Genomic DNA, 21,397 nt, shown 5'->3' with positions numbered 1-21,397 from the left:
GTAGCACAGACCGTAAAGGCGTGAAAGTCGGTTCTTCGTTCAAATCTCGTTCGGAGAGGGGATTGTCGTGAAGCGAGTCGCACGCCGGTATGGACACTCGGTGTCGATCGGCGCTTGTCGCGGGTCTCCCCTCCATTACGAATCGAGCCGCACGACCTCCGCGAGTCGCCAGTGCGAACCAGCCTTAAAGGCGCAATTTAAACCGAAATGAAAGGCGTAACCAAGGCAGTTGATTTTCCCTGACCACAAGGTTCATAGACGTTCAAAATGAACACCAACTCGAAACTTCCGAATTATGCATGTAAAATATCAATACATTAATGTAAACAAATGCATGTAAAATGTAGCGCAGGTTCTCTTTTTACAAATTTGCCACTGAATCTTGTATTACAGCTAGTGAGTTTTATGCACTGATTAATTTCAAATTCTTGGAACATTGTCGTGATGCAAGGCAGTGATGCTAACTAACAATGCAATCAATCACATTCCAGTCACGAGGGCATTCAACCGTAGTCGATCACCTGAGGGCGCTGACTTACAGAAATGACATCTTTATTTTACATTTTTCTTTTAAATGACAAATGGAATAAGCCATGTCACAGACGAGTTGACAGTCTTTCTTCACTGACCATGTTTGCGATGAAATATATTTTTTTTTTGGCTGGTGAAGATATATATACACTAGTTGATTGTTGTGGTCACACAGAGCCTCTGTCATGAAGACATAAGCCCAGCCATCAGAATCTGTAAAAGAAGAGACCTCGTGTACGTTCGAATTTATCATAATATGCAGACATTTTAAATTCACAGGACTGCATACCATTTCGTCTCGTCGCTTAACAAAGTCTCTCAGAGGAGAAGAACTCAAATTCTGAGCGCTTGGTGCCTCCTATACAAAAAAAAAAAAGAAAAAAAAAGAAAAGAAAGCAGGTGCAGAAAAGAAATCAGAATACGTAGTTAAAAGCGCAGGTACACTTACCTTTATCCAGCGATGCGCGAGAGCCTTACTAGCAGACAAACGCTTTTGCGAGTCTATGGCCAACAACTTTGATAAAAGATCAGAGGCTTCTTCAGAGATGGAAGCTGATGCAGGGATGGCGTACCTTGCAGCCTCAATATTGGCGCACGTTTCAAGCTCAGTGGCGCCCAGGAAGGGTGAGAGGCCCACTAAAAACACGTACAGCAGGACACCTGTGCTCCTGCAAAATAATTTAGAGCAGTCGTCTCATGAGCACTAACCCTCCCTTCCCGGCCATCAAAAAAGAGTGACCAAAACAAAAATAAAATGCTGCTCATATAAATGCTTAGCATGTGACAACGCATATAGCCATTTGTGCCAAACGTGCCATAGTGAACTTGTCTGGGCCCTCCAGCACTATTCGTGAGAACTATCAAATTGGTCTGATGAGCTTTCCGAGACAGATTTTATATGGATGGAAAGACGTTAAAACATGATCAGAAATACTTTTATTTAATGTTTTTGTGCAAAGGCTTGAATACACAACGGAGGTAGATGTTTAGTTTTTAGAAAGCAGGTTATTGATCAGTATTTCTATTATATTTTAAACACATTTCCTGTGAACGTCATCAGCAGTGGTGTTTCCAGTCACTGCTGTTTTTGGTGTTCTATGCTTTGAGTAGAAAACACAAGACACGGTCTCAGCAGATGGCAGGCACTGTCGGGAGCAAAGTAGTGATGTAGTCGTGCCTCGTTAATACTGACACTTTGGTTCCTGAGAAAAGCTGTCTAGAGAACGAGTCACTCGTAAAGACGAATGACAAAAAAAAAAAAAAAAAAAGCCCACGAACAGCACGCACGCGCGTGCATCAAGTCGGCTGGCAGCAGCTAACCGGATGAAATGCTATTTTCAGCAGGGCAGAAATTGCAAAAAGCGCTCCCTTCCCACAGATCCATACAATACGGTGAACGGCCGTTTCTTGGACCAATAGCGTATGAGATTCTCAAGTGCGATGGGAAGAATGTCGTTGAAATTGAACTCATCAATTGACAGCCCCCTGACCACCAAGCTCTTTACCCGCGAGCGCCACACGAATTCCGTGAAGCCGGTACGTCCACATACAACACGAACTTTTAGACACCGACGTATGGGGTCAATCACACTTGTCTAGAGCGTTCGAGTGGTGTGATGCTGAACAAATTAAGTGAAATCATAACACATCTGATTTGTTGCAGACAATGCGACCGAGCCTGTGTGGTTGGCATCACCTTGTGACTGCACTAGAGCGCAAGCATTATCAACAACTGAGTAACCTGCATGACATGTAATTTCATTTTTCTTCCTTCGCATGTCACCTCTCGAGTGCTCTATGCAAGGGTCACGACCGGCTGTCGTGGCAAGAGTGAACGACTCTGTACTTGCAGTTGGCGTTTTCTTTATAAGAAACTTATATGAATGGTGCCGCGGAAGGGATTCCATGACAATCTTTTGTAAAATAGCTATAAATAAAAATGGCATCGGAGTGTAGGATCGTAGGATGCTCATCAACTCCGCCATTGAGGCACTTGAGGCCGCTGTCTAGCACTCGACACGCAAGAAAGATCCTCGTAACGATGTTTCGCACGTTTTGGAGGGACTAAAATACCGTGTTAAAGTTTAACAACGCATTTAATTAGGAACCTGCAAAATGAAAGTAGTAGATAAAAAATAATAAACATGTGCTTCTTTATGGTAACTGGCAGGCGGCTCGCCTTCGAAGGAGACGCGGCAAATTTTCGGTATCTACGTCTTGGAGGGGAGCTTCGCGAGTCGTTCGGATGGCAGGCAGAAGCGCACATTTTCAGAGAAACCGCAGGAGAATAACACAAGTTAGCAAGGACAGGTGCCGCTGGGACTAGTGCGCCATTACCACGGCTGCTGAATGAAGACGCACTTGGCCAGTGGGCTTCCATTGAGCGGCCATGCCATTACTTTCTCGTCTCTACTGGATGAACGTTACTGTTGCTTGATTTTTCCCCTCCCCTCTACAAGTGGTAGAGGTGTGGGGTATCGATCCCCGTACCTCTCGCAATTTATAATGGCCTGCGCCCGCAGGCCCTTCCCTCTGCGTGCCAAGTCTCGCAACAAAACCACCCTACCCTCGCCCCGCGAATGTCTTCCCCTTTCCACACCTGACATTTTTCTTCTGACCACGACAACCACCCCCGACGACGACGCTTTCACTTCCCCTCTTTCCTACCCCTACTCCCCCCACGCGGTCCTGTTGCGGTGTGTCCCTGCCGCGTAAATCCCCCTCTTCATATCCCCCCCCCCCCTCAACAAGAACCTAATTAGTAGTAGTAGTAGTACTTGTTGTTGCTGTTGTTGTAGCCTTGATTTTGCTTGAACGGCCGTTTCAGAGCTGATGCCCAGGCATGGAAAATAGAGGAGGCTATGGACTGCCGTCAGCGCCAGGAAGCGATTGTCATGTGGTGGGAGATAATGCTCCGCGTTCTCGGCGGCTAACCATAGCTGGCGTGCAGATATCATTGTCTGTAGGGTGCCTCGATGCTTTTCATCGAGGCACCCTAATTATCAGCGTTTTCGACTGTGCCCGATCACTGCGTAGACAGCGCTCTCGTTACGAAAGCGTTTCTCCGCTTTTTGCTCGCGGCTGCGGCACACGCCTGGTCCACGCGTTGAAGTTTTGTTAACGCGGGAATCCGTCGCGCTCTAAGCTTCCGTAGTTCGCACGCCTCGCGAGTTTCGTCTGAATGCTGAGGATATAAAAAATTAAATTCTATGGCCAGTGTGTTTCCGAGTGAATTTCGCAGGAACTTACAAGTCGTAATCAGGGTAGGAAAAAACAAGCAGCAAGGTAAAAGCAAGCTAGAACAGCCGGTAAGGGATGATAACAAATAAAACTAGAGCATGAAATTATGGCTGTATTTGAAGCAAGGCGTGCTAGCTGTAGCAGCCTTGCGCACAATTTCGGGTTTCCAGAGTAAGAAAACTGCAATGCGTTGCTCGGTCACGTGGCTTTGGGGAATCATGACGTCACACATGGCGGACCAAGTGGTGGACTTCATTGTATTTGTGGTCACGTGGTAGCTAAGAAATTATTTGCGTGAGTTGGCCGCCATCTTTAATCTGAGAGCGACGGAGAAACGTACGAGAAACCGGCAAATGTAAGTAGTAAGAGCTAACGCTCTTAAAATAGTCTGCACCTTAAAGTAATCTGCATTTGCGTTCGTTTAGCAGCCTGTGTAGCATTAAGACACCGATATCTGCTGAAATATTGGAGAAAAATTAGGAAGGATACCTGTCCCGAAGTAGAGTGGCAAAGAAAGGTGTAGGAGCTACTTACCACAGGTCCGTACGGGTGCTGAGCGGTCGACATTTGAGCACCTCTGGCGCCATGAACTCTGCTGTGCCGATCACGGACATTTTGCACTCAGCTCCGAGAACTTTACGAGCATCACCGAAATCAATCAGCTTCAGTCTGTCGCTGCACTCCTCCACGAGCAAATTCTCTGGCTAAGGAAAGAATAAGAAAAAAAAAAAGGAAAATTAGTGAGACGTCAACATTTTTATCATTGTTTGGGGAATTAGGCGGTTAGCAGGAAACATTTTTCGGAGTTCAAGTGGCGAGCCAGGATGACAGAAAGTACCGCACGTACTGAAAATATGCATATGAGTTGTTCTTTCAACTTTTCTAATTGGGCTGCTTTGTTTCATCATCATCATCAATGAGCCAACTAACCAAAATTTACACTCTACATCATTCCGGATTGGGGTACGTGCAATTTTCTATTTCTGAACGGAAGTGGATTTAGTGACGAGTATACGCTTTCATTTCCCAGGTTTAAAGAGTATAAAGTCGGAAGGGGGGGGGGGGGGGGGGGGGGCAGGCAAAAATTGAGGGTGCCAAGAATCCCGTCTCTCGTTTCCTCGGTACAAGGTGTCGAACTGTATCTCTCTGGACTGCTGAAAAGACGGTTCCGCTGCGGCTTCCACAATGTTAGCGCCAAGCCACAGTGTAAGAATAGGGAGTTTTGTAGGGCGACCCAACCTGTTAGGGGGATAGGGTTATAATGGGGCGACAGTGTGCACGCGCGGAATGCTGTGATGAATGGGAGAGAGATGAGGCAATTACTCTGAGCGTGTGCACTCGCACGCTGATCCTACCCTATAGCCCCCAAACAGATAGGGTCCCCTTATCAGGCCCCTACCGCTTAGGGAGATAGGGCACTAAGCGACAATGCGCTGCGCGGAGTGCTCAGATAAATAGTCAAGGGGTGTGGTAATCACTATGGCCATGCGCACTTGCGTCCCGCTATCAGCCTATTTCCTTAACCGATAGGATCCTCCTATTCTAAAATTCCCTAATAGGCAGCTTTAGAATAGGGGGACCCTACTGGTCAGGGTAATAGGATAATTGTGGGGTGACAATGTGCACGCGCGGAATGGTGCGACGAATGGGCGGGGGGTGCGGAAATCACTCTGAGCATGCGCAGTTGCGTCCCGCAATAGCCCTACCACCCAAGTAATATGGTGGCGCCCGGCAACCTCTCTGATTTCGCTGGCTGAATAATAAATGTTCACTGTTGTCATTCAATGCTATCTTTCCTTATTCGTTTCTACGCGTTGCTTTGTGCCATGCTTGAACAGGGTGACCCAGCTAAGACCGACCAAGAGCGAAAAAAAAAAAAAACACAAAAAAAACTAAGCGTTCTTCCGAATTGAAATAAAGTGAATAATAAAACTTAAGTGTCAGCAAAACGTACATACAACCCTAGACCAGTGCGTTGTTATGAGTGCTACAGAGAAGGGCATTAGGAAAAATTCTGTCCGTATTAAGTTAACTCAGTGTGCCTAACTGAATCGGTCGAGGTGAAATTGAAGCAGTGGGACCGATACAAACCTAATGACCTTGATATCACCTCCTCTCAGTGTTCGACGAAAAAGCGAAAGCTCGCGTTAGCAACGACGTGCACCGGTATGGGTTAAAAAGATATTTGCTGTTCTGTCGCAAGAGCTATTTGAAGATGCGACTGAAGAAGAGCCTGTCACGGCGGATGCACAAAACAGTACATCATTTGCTTCAGCGCTGAAGACACACATAACGCAGGACGCCGGCATATATACTGCCAAAGAATTTCTGAAACTTGGATTGCACACGCTAGCAAATTGCAATAGACAAGGTAATTGCGATGTTTGCAGCACACATAGCAGAGCTGTGCCAGAACAAAAAGCGCTTAGCCGAACGGCGAAAGGAAAGTTAAAGCAGAAGGAGACGCCTGCAGAAGTACGGCAGCAAGGTGGATGTTGAGTAATGTAAACCTTGCCGCTAGCATAACAATGTGGGAGGTGGTACTGACACTTACGCAACTGACACAACTCATTCAGAGCAGTATATACACCATAGATTAGGGCGAATTTATAGCACGAAACCAGCTGGAACTGTCTGCTAGCTGGCCCTGTTTACAAGGCGACCCTGACAGCTGGGAGAGGAAAAAATAATAATAAAAAAAAAAACCTCATAAGCTTATACAATATCACGGCTACTTATTATGTAAGTAAAAAAGAAGGAAAAGAACAGCATTTTGCAGGATTAAAACCACAGCCTTCCCGCGACTCAGCCGCGTGCGTTAACCACAACGACTGCTGAAGCTGGAAGCCTTTTTTTTTTCTTTTTTTTTTTTTTTACCTCAATGATCGGTCGCAGGACCAAGGGCCCAATCCACCGTGTGCCGCTCTGGATTTCCATGCTTTGGCTTATCAAATATCCACCCTCCAATATTTCGTGATTATCTTAAAACTTTAGGTGGACGCTTGCTCGGTATTTTACGGTAAGCGGTTTCATTGATGTTCCATGTCTATTCCCCGTTTATATGTTTTTTTTCTTTAGCATCATGCATGGTTCACCGCTTGCAATTATTAAAAACGCCCGTAAGTATGTATCAGTCAGTCTCAATCAGTGGCTCGGCGAAGTCAGCGGCCACACAGGTACCACGCTTGGTACCGGCCGCCTCGTTGCATGGCGCTCGTCAATTCTTGATGTCTTGCTATTCCAGCTACCTCAGCCCTCAAAGCATCGCACGCTGCGGACTGAGGTCGTTAAAGCGCAGGCCGGCGTTCAGCGCGAGAGAACTAGCTTGGAAACGCTGAAACGAAGTGACTGCTCTGGCCAGCGGTAGCTTGCACTTCGGCTAGCTACCACGGAGTCCGCGTTTACGTACTGGTTTGCGTCATTTTCCGCTTACTGCTCAGTTTTCGCTGATCGCACCATAATAAGCGAAAATTTGAATCACAGTTACGGGAAAAAAAATCTTTCCAACTTCGAATAGAAATATCTCAGCAATAAATGCGCCTTTTGCTGCGTGACAAGCGGCAACAAAGCCACGAAGTTCCGTGCTTATCGGATTCTGCAAGTACGAAAATTGCGACAAAGCTGCAGCCTCAGTGTGCCCGCTCGCCAGATTCGCGTCTTCTGCACTGCTCATGACAGAGCTTCGCTTTGCTAGAGTCCCTAGAAGTATCTAGGGACCCTAGCTTCTGCGGCTGTTGACAGCGCACATTTCCGGCGCATCAGCTGTAGCCGGTACTCATCTCGGAGCCAGCACTAACAAGGCTCATGCACTAACACAAAGCTTTGCTGGTGACAGCAAAGTAGGCGCGAATCTGGCAGCGCTTTACAAAGTCGCGGATGAGAGCGATATAATCGCGGCGCCTTCGGGCACACGAAGCGTGCTCTCATGCTCTCACGCGGTACTTTAACAAAAAAAAAAAAAAAAAATATTTCTCCGTCTTTCATTTCTAGCGAATAAAAATGACTATGCTTATTTATACCGTGTTCTCTAGAAGCACCTGAATTGGACCATGTTCGTGGCGCTCGACAGGCTTTCTATATTCACATCTGGACGTTTAAAGCCGTATTTAAGTGGTAATTAGTTAATGTCGACGAACTATTCGAGTCAGCGGAACGGGAAAAAATACTAGCCAGTACTTTCGATAAATCTTAACAACATTCCCCTCATTTCGATTCGAAACAACGTTTACGGCTTTTTTTTTTTTTTTAATAGTGGTCCACTTTAGCTGGGATACCCTGTATAAACATGAATGCACTAATAACGTGGGCCTATGCTACTTATTTTAGGGGCTCAAAACTATATCTCACCTTTATATCAAGGTGGGCGATGCCACAGAGGTGAATGTAATCGAGAGCACCGAGCAGCTGAGCCAAATAGTGTGACGCCGTGTGTTCACTGTAGAAGCTCCACTGCACGCAGATATGGTCGAGGAGGCGCAATCCTTCGACACTGCAAAAGCCAAAACACGCCAGGCACATAAATTATGACGGTTACCGTAGTTGGTTAATTTCTAAAACCAAGGTATGCAGCCCAAGATCAAAATATGGAGACGAACACGAGGCGCTCACTGAGCCACACATTCCCATACACTCCTCACGGGCATCTCATGGCCGCTCGAAATTGTCAAAAATATTCGATATGGACAAAATATATATATGCGACGACGCGCAAACCACGAAGACCGTTTCTTTCTTTCAAAGAATAGGCCTTCGAAAGTCTGGTTACCTTTTTGTTGGCCATGGTTGGTTTCCTGGATATATTTTTTTTTTCTGCATTTTGGGGGGTATTGTTTTTTAACTCGAGTAGAAAGCAGGCATCTCGAAGAAAAAGTTTGACAAGGCGAAACTTTTCGGTATTTTCTTTTTTTTTTTTTTTCAGCGAAAATAATCTAATATTAGCGCATGTTTTGGAGTGGGACATCAAATACTGAATTTTTTTTTTCTATTTTTACAACTTCCGAAATGCAACTTATACAAAGAAAAAATGCATGCAAATTTCAGATATATTTTTGCTAATTTATTACTAATATTTCTTGCGCCACCATGAACCTCGATCCTGCACCTACATTAAACCACCTGACCTCGTTTGTACAGCCTTCGTCAGAAATATATATTAGCCCAGGTGGTTTGCTTGTAAGCCCCTGTAGAGGGGCTTCCAGAAACGCGACTTCGTGCTCAGGCTCGAGCAGGGCGATGGCGAGATTGCGCGTCGCCTGAGAGATTGCGAACGCTGGAGATGCGCAGTGAACACTGTTTTAGGGCTTATACCTATTATCCGACAAATCCGGCTGTATATTTTTTTACAGACTGTACACTGCTGAAACACTCAACATATCAGATACTTGAAACAACACCTGATAACACTCACTGCAGGGCAAAGGCCACTCCCATATTCCTGAAATTAATTATCCGGTCCTGTTTCAGCTGCAGCAAATACGTATCATCTCATCCGCTCACCTAACTTACTGATGATAACGGGATGGCAAAACAGCGCGGCTGGGCGACACCACCGAGATGCTAACAAGGCCTTTGCATCACCTTCTCTCCCATCAGCGAACGCCACGACAAGCGGATGAGCGATAAGGTATCAGCCACTAAATCTGCGCGTACAGGCTTGGATAAAGGCGCGAGATGACATCATGTGACTCGACTTGGGTTTGCGCTCGCCCCTTCATTTGCTGGTACTTTATCGCCATCCGCCCGTCGTGACGTAGGCTGCTGGGATGCGCAGGCCTTGCCAAGATCTCGGTAGCGACGGGCTGGGCCGCGGTCATGTTGTCAGCAAGCAGCACGATGCATCCCGGGTGAACGCGGACGACGGAGCGGAGCCCTACCAGGATGAAGACGGAAGCTGTGCCTCCAACGCTGTTTGCGTGAGTTGTTGCCACGCGAGAATCATGTCTCTGGTGCCACTAGGAGCGATTCTGCTGCGCCCCATCCCCATATTCGCGTCCTAGTTGCTTTGCCGCGCCGTGTAAGAGCACAGTCCCCCTTCCTTTTGTAATCATGGCATAGCGCTGCCTCATGACTCGATTGTATGCTTCGCTCTGCAGTACCTTCCGATATTTTATCGCTCCAAAGTGCCTTTTTGTTGACCCGGAATAAACTGGTGTTTTTTACAAACTGCGGATTTGTGACTCGGGCGAGACCATTTCTCGCAGACTCGTTTCCTAGAAGGCTGAGCCTTCAGGTTTGCCGTAACATACGTTATTAAGCTTAATGACTGGCCGATTTATTGCTAAATTAACTAATCAACTTTCTTTATGTTTGATCTTAAAGGGGAATATTATGCGAGGTTGAAGGGCGTCAACATCTAAGGTGGATCCCTGGTTAAACGTTTTCAATCGGCAAGGTACCTCGTTACACAGAACGCTAAAAATACGCATCTGATTGACCGCTGAGTCTTTATTCACGCATTGTGTGGCATCTCTGCGCGTGCCATTGTCGCGGAAACTATGCATACGTTAACTTGTACACCATCATATAAACAAACTGCGTCCGTATTTGATGCATACAAATTATGCAAGCGACGCCATTTTATAAATGAACAATGCACGAAAGCCAGAGGAGAATACTGTCATTCAAAACGGAGCAATGCATCTCGAGTATAGATGAAGGCCATGAAAGAACATAAAGTAAAAGTCAGCAGTATGGTGTCCACCAGGTCAGCGCCCGGCCTGTTAGCCTTTTTCGAGAGCATACTGGGCTCATTGTGCCGAAAAGCCTTAGCCGTCGCCCTACCCCAGAATGTCCGGGTATAGGGCGACGCATGTGGTTCTTTGCGCAGCGTTCGAGGTGGTGCCATACACCATTTCGTTTCCCTATTAGCATCCATATGCTAGTAAAGTTGGATGCTACTTTGCAGGAGGGATTCGAACCAACGACATATCTCTTCTCACCTGTTCGCGCTGCCTCATCCGAACGCGGTCGCTCTGAAGCGTCCGGATCGATCTATTCACGTTAATTTCAGATTGATACCACTAGGGACGTTTTATTCGAAACCTCACAAATACTACACTCAGAAAATGAAACGGTTAAACATATTTGAATGCGCAAAAAAAAAATATCGAACTTTTTTTTTTTTAACTAATGAAGTTATAGAGCATACATATCAAGAATACTTGAGAAATACAGGTGCGAACTTATGAACGCGTCCACTCTCTCTTTTTCGCAAGGCGCGACACAGGAGGGCGAAAAGCCTACTCACAATGGGAATACCAGGATGTGGCTGGTCGGCGTGCGGTAACATTCCAGCAGTTCGACAATTGCTTCGTAGCGCAGGCTAGCCAAGATCTGGCACTCATGTTCCACGGTGGTGCGCGACTGCTGCTGGAAGCCGATAACTTTGGCAGCCTCCTGTGAACAGAAAGAAACATCACAATCCCTCATTCAAAAGAGGCGACGAGCCGACGTTATCGCTCTTCAAGTGCAACGTTTAAATAGACTTTCATGGACAAAGCATGTTATGAAAAAAAAAGTCTGTCTTTATATCGTCGAGAAAAGGTGGAAGCATGAAATTAAAAAAAAAAAAAAATTGGGTCCTTTTTTAACCACATCCTTAACGAAGAAAATGCGACATTTAGGTTGTCGGCTTAGATATCTCATTGTGTAGCTAATGACTTTCCTGCGATTAAATTACGTCTTCTCTTCAACCTTATGCCGTTATGAGCTTGCACGGTATCCCAGGTATTCCAGACACCGATATGCGGCTTCTCTTCGTGCGAGCTCAGGCGGATTGACTGTCTGCATACCGCCGCCTCTTGTATATCCTCATTTCCCGCAAGGAATTAACATGTTAGATCAGGATATTTCCACCATTATACCATATCACGTCACCTTTTCCCGCCAATATTTCGTTTGGATCCGTTTCCGCATTGCTGAGCCATTTCTCTATACATTAGCGCTTCCCACTGGATTAGTAGGTCGGATTAGGATTATTCCGGCAGGTTGGCCGGCCCACTCCTGTCGAATTTTCCAGGTTCTCAGACTTTTCGAATTTGGCGGCGCCCTCTGATTGGTCCCTTGGGTCACGTGACCTTGATGACGCCATAATCCTCTCTAGTAATCGGACAGTTTCGTCACAGAGAAAGCAGGGAGCTTCACTACAGAGAAACCAATGAATATCGTTACAGAGAAAAGGGATATATCGGATATATATAATTTGCGACACAGCCTAAATGCTGGTGTCACATTATTGTAGGTGGCTCAAGGTTCGCGGAAAGGAGCAGCTCACTAAAAGTCCGAGCTGGTACTGAGAAGTCGACATCTGAGCACCATTAGTGCTTGAAAACTCGAAATGCCTGAAAGCCTCTACAGGAAGTGCATGGCCCTTCTGCATGGGCTCATCTGACGCCTTTGCCGATGTAAAAGATGAATACGTCGAACGCATTCGAAAAAAAAAAAATGTGCACAGCAAGGTACAACCAGGCTATAGTAAAACTGACATTCGAGCTAGTTTGTAAAGCATCTTGGAAAATTGACAGCGCACACACACAACGCACACACAGTTGCGAGCCAGCGCTCGTGGTGTTTTCTTTTTCCCTGTCTTGTGTGCGCTGTTAGTTTTCCAAGACAACCATTCTACATGCTTCTTTAATCCAAGTATATTTAAAATGCAACAGCTGCACGATGATCACCCTGAGGTGCGAGAAAGTTGCTGACTGTATACCAGGTGTCCCAGATAACTTTAGCCACAGTTGAAATATTATGGGTCCTCCCTAGCGCTCTTACGAGTCAATGCAATGGCGTTACCAATGCGCCTATATGTTTCCGGTGAAATTTTCAGCGCTAAATGGACTCCGCGTCCTTGGTCTCAGCAGAAAGACGACATAGCGACTAAGCCGCTGTGGTGGGCCCGATGTCAGGATATGTCACTATGCATGTGAGCAGTATAGTCTACTTTGTGCTCTGCTGCCTGCGCGTGTGTGTGCTTATGCGTACAATTCCTTGGGCGCATGTCGCGTTCAAAAACAAAAATAAGTTGCCTTCGTCTTGATGCATTTACTTCTGGTCAACCGCCATTGTAAGCCTCGGCTGCGGCGAGAGATAAATCGGCACAGCCATATGGAAGCAACCTGCAAAGGTGATTTACTAATCGCGCTTCACTGTGAACAAGCGTGCACGCGTATATCATGCGGGTGTTACCTAACGAAGAGTAAAAGAAGCACTCACCCTTTCACCTGTTGCGTTGTTGATGCATTTCTTTACAACGGAGAAGCGTCCCCTGCAAGATGGGGTTCAATACATTAGTCAGCACAATAAACACCCTGAAATAAAGGGCGCAACTTGCCATTCATTCCCAAACCAACTACAGTAGGTGACGGTCGGTCACCCACCATGCCCGCATATCCCGAGCCGTTGGTTTCTAAGAGCTGGTCTCTCTCACTGCCTTTCAATCTATGGCATGTTTCTGTGCCACTGGGGATCCATTTGTGTTTCATTTTGTGTGCTGCTCTCCAAGTACCCGGAGTTCACGAGGCCATATATCCCTTTATAGCCCTACCCATCGTCCCGCACGCCTAGTAAACGCAGATTCGCCGGCATATTTCCGTGCATTTCACGACAAAGCCTCCCCTCAGTCAGCCACACTCACAGCCCATGACCGGTAACCCTTCGATGGACCCCTGGTCACATGGGCATTCCAGGCTACGAGCTAGTTCCTCAGCACGTCTGCGTGTTACTGCACCTGGTGCCGAGGTGGCGGAGTCCAGAGCCGGATCATCCAAGGTTCAAAGCATTCAAATGAACTGGGCCCTCCGTGCTTAGACACGACCCCCCCCCCCCCCCCCCCCTCCTCACAAAGGTTGAAAAAATTGGCGGACTGGGTGGTCTGGTATGAAAAACAGTCAAATGATTTCCTCTTTACTTTCCATGATTAAACCAGAGCTTATATATGGCAGTATAGAATACTTTAAAAAAGCTATTCTTCACATCGTAAGCTTAGTCCCGAAGGCTCCTGATCGTCCGGGGTCCTAAGCCCTGCGAGGGTCTCCCAAAGGCGGAAGAGCGCATTCTCCTTCGCCTTTGCACCAAAACATTACTGTGCCCGGCAATACTAAAATACTTTGACCCCACATGCACGGGGAAATGCCCGCATAGTGAAGAAAAGTCCTTGGAAATTTTCCACATGGTGCAGGCATGTCAAAAAAACCCAAATCTACCCCCCCCCCCCCCCTACCCAACCCTTCTTGCCTCCCAGGCTGCTTGGCTGCCTCTGATCTAACGGCCCAAACCTTTGCATGTCAGAGGCATCCCTCCAGAGGCACCACCCTCCAGACGATATCCATGCAAGGAGGAGGAACCAGCAGGAGGGACGGATGACTGTACAGCGAGAGTGTGACAAATACAGGATGGTTACTGTAGTAGGAGGACGGTATAATTCAAAATTTAAGGCATACTCGGAAGGTAGCTATCGCCTGGAGGAACCGTCCTCTAGGCGATAACCATGGAATGAGGGCATCAGAAGTAACTACCCGCAGAGACGTTGGAGTGTACGGCGACAGCATAACAAGGCGCAAGTTCAGTGTGGTTATTGTGGTAGAAGCACACTATAATGCGAAAAAAAGCGTAGTCGGGGGGCTTATATTGCCAAACCATATCCCGTAGGAGCACTCGAGCACACGACGATCTGGCGCGTGATTCCGTTCTCTTAGCTGTAGGGCCTTAGTAGGGTCCTCTCAGCAGTGTCACCTGGCGACAAATAGCGGAAATATTGTCAAAAAGAATAAGAGCGCAATTAAAGCCAGCCGTTACTGTTGCTTCTGTGGCTTATTTTATTAATGCTACTTATCTCTGCACTCAAAAAATCTGTTCGAATCCCGTGAGTGCAATTTTTTTCTGAATTGTTTTACAATTCACAACATTAAATTAAACTACTAATAACTTTCCTGGGGTATGTTCCCGTTTAGGCTGCATTGTGTGATGCTTTTGGTTCTTAATACACGAAAAACCAGCCGTGAACAGAGCCACGAGGAAGGTGACGGTATGACAACGGTTACGTTCACCGCAATCATTTCCGGCCTTCAGTGAATGTATGTTATCTTTGGGTTGCTTTCAGAGACACCTTTCAGCAACAATCGCCGTTTAACTCACTGAGAGCGTCGACTACTCGGGTGCTCCTATGGGATATGGTTGGAAATACACAGCCGGGGGTGGCTACCTCCCGAAGAAACCAACCTCCAGGCAATAACCATACGAGGAAGAGGGCATGAGGGGGAACCACCCGGAAGGACGGAAGAGTGCGCGGCGAGAGCGTAACACTGCGCAAATGCAAGGTGGGTATACCGTGGAACGGGGATGGTACATGGCGAGAAAGGCATAACGAGAGGGTGGCTATCGGTGGGAGGAACCACCCTCCAGGCGATAACCATGCAAGGGGGGGGGGGGCGGCATGAGGAGGAATCACCCGTAGGGACGGAGTGTACAGCGAGAGTATAATAATACGCAAGTGTAAGGTTGTTACCGCAGTAGGAGGACGGTATAATGTGAGGAAGTAGTAGTCCACGGGTAGCTATCGCCTGGAGGGTGCAAGGAGGGCATGAAGAGAAGTCATCCTCCAGTCAAAAACACGCGAGGAGGGCTTTATAGGAGGAACCATCAGGAGGGACAAGAGTGTACGGCGAGAGCGTAATAATACGCAAGTGCAGGGTCGTTACCGCGGAAGGAGAATTTTATTGGTATACGGCGAGAAAGGCGTACCCAAAAAGTGGCGATCGCCTGGAGGAACCACCCTCCAGGTGATAACCATGCAAGGAAGAGGACATGAGGAGGAACCATCCGGAGGGACGGAGGAGTGCACGGCAAGAGCTTAAAATGCGCAAGTGAAGGTGGTTACCATGATAGGAGGACGTAGCCGGGGGTTGCTATTGCCTGGTGGGGACCACCCAGGAGATAACCATGCAAGGAGGAAGGCATGAGATGAGTCACCCTTCAGTCAAAAACTTGCGAGGAAGGCTTTATAGGAGGAACCATCCGGAGGGACAAGAATGTACGGCGAAGGCGTAATAATGCGCAAGTGCAGGGTCGTTACCGCGGAAGGAGAATTTTATTGGTTTACGGCGAGAAAGGCGTACCCAAAGAGTGGCGATCGCCTGGAGGAACCACCCTCTAGGTGATAACCATGCAAGGAGGAGGACATGAGAAGGAACCACCCGGATGGACGGAGGAGTGCACGGCAAGAGCTTAAGAATGCGCAAGTGAAGGTGGTTACCATGGTAGGAAGACGTAGCCGGGGGTTGCTATTGCCTGGAGGCTGTTGCCTGGTGGCAACCACCCAGGAGATAACCGTGCAAGAAAGGCATGAGATAAATCACCCGGAGGGATGGAGGAGTGTACAGTGAGAGCTTAACAATGCGCAGGGGCAGTGTGGTTACCGCGAAAGAATTATATATAGCGAGAAAGACGTAGCCGGAGGGTGGCTTTCGCCTGGGGGAACCACTCTTCAGGTGATAACCATGCAAGCAGGAGGGTATGAGGAGGAACCACCCGGAGGGACGAAGCAGTGTACGGCGAGAGCGTTGCAATGCGCAAATGCCGTGTGGTTACCGCGGAAGGAGGATGGCATATGGCGAGAGCGTAAGAATGCGCGACCACAGGGTGGATGCCACGGGAACCGCCCGAAGAGTGGTTACCGTGACAGGCTACCGTGAATGCTCCCCCGAGTAGTTCGGTAGCCACAACGCCGTGCGCCTGGGACGGGGTACTGCAGAGGAGTACTTGTCGAAGAATGAGTGTATGTGCATAACTAAGCGAGTCTCTACAGCTGCACGCATATGCATGCCGGTCTCAAATTCTTTATCTAAATATATCGCGAAATGAAAACACCTCAGCAGCGTTGCGTAGTGGTAACCATCCTGTGAGCTAAGAGCGTTAGCGCTTTTAATAATAATAATAATAATAATAATAATAATAATAATAATAATAATAATAATAATAATAATAATAATAATAACTTTATTTGCGTCACATACATATCCTCCTGACACCCGGAATGCATTGGGTGCACAGATTTTTCTTTAACTTTCAGAATAAGTCAGTATGGTTATGAAGGTGAAAAGTGTTAAACGTTTTTTGAATAGCCCTGATAGTATCGGCTCAGTGCGATGTCCAATATATTGGACACTGGGATTCTACCCGTTCTTTTTTCACCAAACGCGTATGTATTTACATGCCGCCAATAATGCTCTCAAACCCGTGTGCAATTTTTTTATTAACTTCTAAGGTAAAATGGTGAAAAAGAACGTAAAAGCGAGCCTTCGTCTGCTCAAAAAAAAAAAAAAAAAAAAAAAAAAAAAGAACTTTCGCTTGCTTCTTCACTTTCTGTGGGCAATTTCAAAACATCTTCTGTCCTTTGTAATGCAGAAGAAGAGCGGGCATTTGGTGCAAAAGAACATTGTTTTATATTACAAAATTATAAAATTTTGAAATTTATAATTTATGATGCTATAATTTATAAATTTTAATTTTCAATTAAAATTATAAATTATAAAATTATAAACTTGCGTCAGCTGTCTCATCAGACATGCGAGGCCGGTCTGCTACACAACAAATAGAGGCGATTTTGTCCGCAAGCCGCTAAATAGCAACAATACTCGTCTGCTATTCATAACAAGGCCGTGGCAAAAGCGCGGTCAAAATGACCGGGTTGAGTCCCAGCGTCCAACACAGTGGACCCGCGAAATCAAAGGACGCATGAATAAAAGTAAGCGCTTGAACAGTTTAAATTTCTTATTCTGCACATTCGTTGTTGTATTACCTTTAATATAAAATCAAAGATATGCTTTGAAAGCAGGTAGAAATACGAGAAAAAGGACTTACTTCGCCGACAGGTGCCATCAAACGCCGCGCCGCTGATTGTCGCCCTTTTGAAAAGTTTTGGCGGGAATTTGAACAATGCGTTTTCATCTATGTTGCATAGATGGCGCTAGCAGGTGTCCAATATACTGGACTGCAGGGTTTTATGAGGATGAATGCCTTGGCATAGGAGTACTGTCTGATTACTTAATGTCCAATATATTGGACAAATCCCCATAGCCGGGTCTCAGGAGGATATATGACACCGGGGGCCTGCAGTAAAAGCTGTCATCGATGAAGCTTGACAGAGCCGCAGGCCCTCTAACAATTGGCAGTGGTATTATTTCCTAATGAAATCGGTATTAACGAAGGTATCTCAAGAAACAGATGTTACAAACATTGCATATTATACAAAAGAAAATAGGATTTACAAAGAATGACAAAAGTTCACAAACAATGAGTAATCAAACGTATTATCATCCGGTCATACAGCATTGTCTTAGTTCTTTAAAAGTACACTTTTCTAGTTGTATGTTCGCTCGCTCGCTCGTTTCGCTCCGTTGTCGTCTTCCGCAGCTCACCAGCCTCGGGCTGGCAAGCGGCAAAGTGGAAAGGGAAGAGGGAGAAAACGTGCAGGCGACGGCGGCCTCCGCCTCGGCTGCTGGAAGTGGTTGGTTCGAAACCCACTGCCGGACAAGGATAGGTGCGCTTGGAGTAGGCTCTAACCGGTGTGTCCGTACAAACGTGCAGGTTGACTGTCATTGCAGTAAACCATATTTCGATAGAAATTCCCTGCAGAGTAACTCTGGCAGTACTTGTCAAGCCCGGATTCATCTCCAGCTGCCTGACTTAGCGAGAGAAAAAAAAAAAAAAAAAAAAAAAAAGACATGTCTGTGAATTGCTGTCACACCACTGCTAAGCGCAGCCACTTCGCTGAGTTTTATTTTTTTTTTTACTTTATTATCGCAGGCCCTGATACGGAATAATGAAAGGGGTTTATTCCACTAGCACAAGTCATTCCTTAAAAATCTGTGTGCTCTAATTTTCTTACGCCAGAATGGGCATTGTACGCTGCGCACCTTAGTGGAACATGGTGAAGTGGAAAGAGTGAGGGTCCCTGAACTGGGAATTCCGCACATGTTGCTTGGAAAATATGATATGATTGCGACAGAGAGATAGTAAAAGTATCCCTTTTAACAAATTATTACTTTCTGCCACATTGAAAGTGTGACCTTGGTTCGTGTTTAATTCGGGCACAGTCTTTTTCTTGCTCGAAGCACATGCTACGTTTTAGTGAAGAGAGGTGTTCATCTTCAATTTCCATAAAGTTCCAGGAACGAAAAACAAGTAGTACGCGCCAAAAGATACAGTGATGATGCCCCTATCAAAAGAGACGTGTTCGTGGATAAAAAGTTGGCCAACTCTGTGCAAGCGGCTCTTTCCAGCACGTTACCACATCGATGGCGCCATGTATACTGCCAGCGCACGAAAAACTGCAAATATTGCTGCTAATAGAAATGGGCTCACAGACTCAAAGTTTCTGTTCGGATATGCGTCGATGTTACCTTGGGTTTATAAGCGAAGTTTCGAATGCAGTTTGTCAACGCATGACAATACAAAGGTTCTATTTTTTTGGACCCAGAGTCACTTTAGCGATGGTTTGTTTTTTATTATATTTGCATTTTCTTAATCAGCATTAAAAAAGTAATTATACTTGCCTTCCGCACTCTGCAACCTCGACGAATCCAGAGAAATCCTTCTTCCACTCAACCACACCCGACTGGGACTTCGCTGCGTCATCTGTGAACACAAACCATCATGATCTATAGCAGTTCGTTGAGTTCGCCAATATTATCCAAGCGCGATCCGTGCGCTCATTATATTGCATTGGCTTGCAGTCTGAAATGCTAATTCGTTTTTGCTGGACACGCTCATCCACCAATCCGTCCGTCAGCTCCAAAGGAAAGTGACAGCATTTAAATCAGAACTTTTTCTTGCCGTGTGAGTGTTTTACGAGAACCCCCAGAGTACAGGTTTCATGATTTCACAACCGCTAGCATTCCTCAAAGCATTGATCCTGTCGTGAGGTATTCGTTCCAGGGCAGTGAAATAAGGTTTGGTTTGGTTTGTGGGTTTTAACGTCCGAAAGCGACTCAGGCTATGAGAGACGCTGCAGTGGAGGGCTTTGGAAATTTTGACCACCTGGGGTTCCTTAACGTGCAGTTTTTTTCAGTCTCGGCATTGCCGTCATCATTACAACAGTGGGAGCTTCGCGAGCCTTCGTGTCACTGGCATTCCGAATGAAGCCCGCTTTCCAAAAACAATTCATGAGCGGAAACCCGACGAGCTAGCAGGAAAGAGGAGACATTTACGGTGGAAAGAAAAATGAAAACGGTGATCTCAAGGCGCGTGCACCTTAATGACTGACGACTCGAGTTACGTATATGGTGCATCTGGCTTCCCCCTCCATTCCACGAGTGGAGCAGATATCTAACGGGAATGGGATGTTTACGCCACCTCACTACAAAACGCAACGCGTCATCGTCGCCGCATCTTGAACAGTAACAGCAGCTTGGGCTTGTTGGTGTTGCACAGTGCGCCGATAGACGCTCTACGCGAGCCCTTCCGCGAAAAGCAGCGCCGTAACCAGCTCTTGGCGCACTTGGAAACCATTCCAAAACGCCAAACCCCGTTCAGGACAGCGTTACAGAAATAAGTGCATTTCTTTATTCGATCGGTCGTGTAGGCAGCGAAGACATTGCTGCCCCCACGGTGGTTGTTTTTGTATTTGGTGGGCTTTCTTCGAAGGGCAATAAATAAAGCTGTGTAAATGATAGCTTGACAGAAACAACGTACCTATAGCAGTTTTTCTAGGCGGTGTACAACCGTTTATTAATTAACGTCAGTGAACGAAACAATAGGATAACAATAGGACAGCCGACTGTCAACAAACGGTTCTGTGTAGGTTTTATTGGGGCTATACTGTGTACCATGTTTTGTAACACCTTTGTTACATTTAGGCATTTAGCTGCGACACCCTGCAATATTGAAGTGGTGTAGGGTTCTCGACTGCCTTACCCAAAGATGTGGGATCGAATCCCGGCCGCGGCGGTCGCTTTTCGATGGAGGCGAAACGAAGAGGCGTCCGTGTGCTGTACGATGTCAGTGCACGTTACAAAGAGCCCCAGGTGGTCGAAATTTCCGGAGCCCTCCACTAAGGCGTCTCTCACAGCCTGAGGATGAGGCTGTTGCGACTACAGGCGCGATTATCCTTGCGGGTTCAGCCGGTTGCTCCACCGTAGCGCCACTTTGGGACGTTAATAAACCTCATAAATCAAACAACTTATTTATAGACCAACACCAATATGCGACGTAAGCAAGATGAGGTGGCGCTGCTGTCGCGAGGCTGGGCCGACTGGGGGTGAAAAGAAGGCTTAGTGCCCAATAGGAATACATGGAACCAAAACATTTAAAAGCAGTTCTGTGATTTCACGACGCGTCTATGATGTCGTCAGTCGTGCAGAGTAACTATATGAACATCGTCACAGATTTTGAAACTATGAGACATGCATTACAAAGGCGGAGTATTTTTAAAACACCGCGAAACGTAGGGCGGTACAAGTCAGAAGCACGGCCCATAGATCGAGTGCAAGTAACTCTTGCCAAAGTAATTTTCCAGTTTCGGGGAGCGCTAATAAACATGGCAGATGGTAAAAAAGTTTGCGAGTGACTTGAAGAAAAATTGCGACAATCTATGCTACATCATTTTGAAGTGAATCAGTTATTAAAGTGCTTC

General features: G+C 46.5%; 1 protein-coding gene across 1 annotated transcript in view; it reads right to left on the bottom strand.

The window, feature by feature from the left end:
* Window positions 1-664: 664 nt before the first annotated feature.
* Window positions 665-21,397, bottom strand: part of LOC146206258 (kalirin-like) — a 38,338-nt gene continuing 17,605 nt past the window's right edge. Inside the window, exons 7-14 of the mRNA XM_084608660.1 lie at window positions 19,320-19,401; window positions 12,982-13,033; window positions 11,018-11,166; window positions 8,119-8,260; window positions 4,306-4,475; window positions 980-1,199; window positions 821-889; window positions 665-744 (exon numbers count right to left, since the gene is read on the bottom strand). Coding sequence (XP_084464786.1) covers window positions 715-744; window positions 821-889; window positions 980-1,199; window positions 4,306-4,475; window positions 8,119-8,260; window positions 11,018-11,166; window positions 12,982-13,033; window positions 19,320-19,401 — 914 coding nt within the window. The 3' untranslated portion in view covers window positions 665-714. The remainder of the gene's footprint in view (window positions 745-820; window positions 890-979; window positions 1,200-4,305; window positions 4,476-8,118; window positions 8,261-11,017; window positions 11,167-12,981; window positions 13,034-19,319; window positions 19,402-21,397) is intronic.

The sequence above is a fragment of the Amblyomma maculatum genome, chromosome 1 (assembly GCF_055883805.1).
Source record: "Amblyomma maculatum isolate TAMU_Amacu chromosome 1, ASM5588380v1, whole genome shotgun sequence".
Lineage (NCBI taxonomy): Eukaryota > Metazoa > Arthropoda > Arachnida > Ixodida > Ixodidae > Amblyomma > Amblyomma maculatum.
The sequence above is the reverse complement of the archived record's forward strand: the minus strand, read 5'-3'. Positions and strand labels throughout refer to the sequence as shown.